General features: G+C 53.1%; 1 protein-coding gene across 1 annotated transcript; it reads left to right on the top strand.

Annotated features, from left to right (window-relative positions):
- The first annotated feature begins 893 nt into the window (after positions 1–893).
- On the top strand, positions 894–3122 carry LOC133906892 (protein G1-like5). The gene is made up of 2 exons (XM_062348853.1): positions 894–1176; positions 1414–3122. The coding sequence occupies exon 2, from the start codon at positions 1414–1416 to the stop codon at positions 2065–2067; it is 654 nt and encodes a 217-aa protein (XP_062204837.1). The 5' UTR covers positions 894–1176; the 3' UTR covers positions 2068–3122.
- Positions 3123–3326: the final 204 nt, after the last annotated feature.

Consider the following 3326-nt stretch of genomic DNA (forward strand, 5'->3'; position numbering starts at 1 on the left):
CCAGGTCACTCAAAAGGGTCGTGAGGAGGAGCCGTGTCGATGAACACGTCGTGTCATGCCATGACGCTATTGGAGAAGAGGAGGCGCTGGAGAGATCGAAACCGATGCAGTGATGTCTGAAGGCAAGGAATGTCTACGGGTTAGCATGACGACACAAACTAATCTATGATCAGAAAAATAAAGAACTCCTGATTTGAAGATGGTCGGAAAAAACTTTAGTTGGTAGTCGATCTATGAATAGATAATATAACTAAACTATGAGTTATACAGTCTTCAAATAAGATTATAGAGATTAGATCATCTTCTAAGGGTGACACAACGGCTCAAATCTGTGCCAAGTTACTACCAAGTAAAAAGATGAATATAGTACAATAGATGATTTTATATTAAGCCTAGTATTTTTTATATAGAGTATATGGTAATCTAAACATTAAACAATCTTATAAATATGATAGAAAATAATCGTATTCTACCGTAATAACCATATTATTCTGGATTCTAACGCAAACACTATTTTTTTAACGGAACCTCCATCCGATACGTAAGGCACAAAAGGGACAAACATGCCGAGATCTCACCAAAGCACGGATGGATCTTCGTAAGCCGAAGCAATTCCGGTCAAAATTTAAGTCGAGCGCGCCAACACCGACAAGCAGCCAGCAACACAAATTCCCATCCCCATTCCCGTGCCCCGCGGCGGCGACCGACGCCGGCGGAACCATCCGCGAGCGCGCTCCTCCTCCTCGGTCCCCGGCCTCCTCGATCCTCCGGCCTCCGCTCGCCGCCAGGCTCGTCAGCGGATTTTTTAATCGTTTCCGTACCGATGATATTTCACTTGTCACCGCCCCCTCCCCTCGCCATTTTAACTTTTCCTCCCGTCACATCACCTTTCACTGCCCACTGTCTCCTCCCCCGTTCACTTGCACTCACTGTGGCACGCACAGCACAACCCCCCTTCGCCCTCGCTGCTCCAATTAATACTCAGACCCGCCCCTTGCTCCTGCCTCCCCTCCCCCCTTCACCCCAAGCTCGCCTCCCGCTTACTCACAAGAGCCAGCATGCGGTGAGCAAGCGAGCTGCCGTCGTCTGTCTCCGGCGATCTTGGAGGCGAAGCCGTGTTCCGCTCTGGCGGCTGGGTGACTGGCCGTCTCGAGGAGAAGAGGGGAGCCAAGTGAGGTGAGGTGAGGTGAAGTGAAGCGAGGCAGGTGTGTGTGTGGTAGTAGCGGTCGCGAACACTATTTATACCGCACGGGCGCGGGTGCGGCGTTCTCTGTCACAGGATCACGGCTCCCCAGGAGGCCACCCCGGGCGCGCGCCTGCACCTAGTCGTCGATAGATAGATCTCCGCTTGCTTCTGACGCTATCAAGCTCGCTGCTTGCTGATCAGTTGGTCGGTTCTTGGTTGGTTGTCAGATGGACCTGGTGCCGCACCCGGACAGCCCGCACTCCGACAACAGCGGCGGCGGCTTGGGCGCCGCGTCGGGGGCCGTGTCGTCGGTGGCGTCGCCGGCCGGGGGGGCGGTGGCGTCGCCGGCCGGGGGGGCGGTGGCGTCGCCGAGCAGGTACGAATCGCAGAAGCGCCGGGACTGGAACACGTTCGGGCAGTACCTGCGGAACCACCGCCCGCCGCTGTCGCTCGCGCGGTGCAGCGGCGCGCACGTGCTCGAGTTCCTGCGCTACCTCGACCAGTTCGGCAAGACCAAGGTGCACACCTCGGCCTGCCCCTTCTTCGGCCACCCGGCGCCGCCCGCGCCCTGCCCGTGCCCGCTGCGCCAAGCGTGGGGAAGCCTCGACGCGCTCGTGGGCAGGCTGCGTGCCGCCTACGAGGAGAACGGCGGCCGGCCTGAGAACAACCCTTTCGGCGCTCGCGCCGTCAGGCTCTACCTCCGTGAGGTCCGCGACCACCAGTCCCGCGCTCGCGGCGTCAGCTACGAGAAGAAGAAGCGCAAGAAGGCGGCGGCGCACCCGGTCCCGGCCCCAGTCATCTCCTCCCACGACGGCAACGGCCACCACCATCACCACCACCACCAGATGCCGCCACCGCCGCCGCCCGGAGCCGCGGCGTGAACATCCATGTCCAAGAACGCCAGAGCCGCTCGCCGTGCACCCAACCGCGCGACGCGCGGCCGCGCCCCATGTATGCTACCGCATGCACCACTCGCCTCCATCGATCTCTAGGATCTCTGGCTAGCTCTTCCTCATCTACTACTACTACTACCATCTCTAGCGAGTTCTTGCTACAATCCCTAGCTAGTCTAGCTACTAGTTCATGGACTACTGCTACAAGTTAATTACTTCCTATTGGCACTTCTGCCGCCTCCCTAATTAGGTCAGTTCTCTGACTATTTCCCAACTTGATGCTACTATTTGCTGCAAATTATTTAATTTCCTCATCTCTGGCCTGCTCTTCCCTGCGTAATTCATCATGCTGTTTGTGATGATATGCCACCTGCTAGCTCCATGACTTGTTTTATATTACCCGGCGACTTGATCTTCTTTGTGATCGGTTTGGTGCAGTTAAATCATCTTCTTTGATTCTTCCTTGCTTGTTTCTTGCTGCAGATCTAATCTCTATCTGATCTTCTTGTTCTTGCAACAAGTAGAGAGGTTGCTGGTGTGATTCTCTTCTCGTTCTTGGAACCTTGTTCTTGCAAGAAGTAGTAGGTGGTGTGATATGGTTGAGTCATGTCAGTCTGTGTCGTCCTCTCAAGGAATCTACGTACTGTTTCTCAGGGTCACGGATGGATTGGTTCAAAAATGCCGATGCTTGTGTGCATGTGCTCTCTTTCGGGGCTCTTTGCATTGCTTTTTATGGTACTTGTACTGCTAATACCAAAAATAGCTAGGCTTGCCTCGACATCTTATGGGTGCCTGCCAGGGAGACGACCGATTGGAATGTATGCATATATATAGTAGCAGAAGATCACTTACTGGTACAAGCTGAGATTGAACGACTCATGAATGTTTGTGTGTTCAATGGTGGCCTTGTTTGGTACCTGTTGATGCTATGCATGTCTTGTTTGGTACAGTACTAGTAATTTATGGCCCTTCGATCTGAACCGTAAAAAAATCATGGGTTTTTTGTAAAAAATCGTAAGAAAGCAGGTTGGTTTTCTTAGAAATGCAGCATTCTATGGGACCTTGAATTTGTAGCAGTACAGTTTGTGTTTTTATTATGAGCTGTGATCCTGTGAATGTAGTCTGTGTTCCTGTCTGAAAAGTTTTTACTGGCTGCTGCTTAGGATGCCTTCTTCTATGCCATATGGTAGCAGGTACAAGACTACAAGTAGAAGTTTTGTCAGGTTGCAGCTGCAGGCTGGTACACC

The sequence above is a fragment of the Phragmites australis genome, chromosome 24 (assembly GCF_958298935.1).
Source record: "Phragmites australis chromosome 24, lpPhrAust1.1, whole genome shotgun sequence".
Lineage (NCBI taxonomy): Eukaryota > Viridiplantae > Streptophyta > Magnoliopsida > Poales > Poaceae > Phragmites > Phragmites australis.

Excerpts from the sequence above, each read along its gene's own strand:
- LOC133906892 (XM_062348853.1), top strand. The coding sequence starts at position 1,414 with ATGGACCTGGTGCCGCACCCGGACAGCCCGCACTCCGACAACAGCGGC.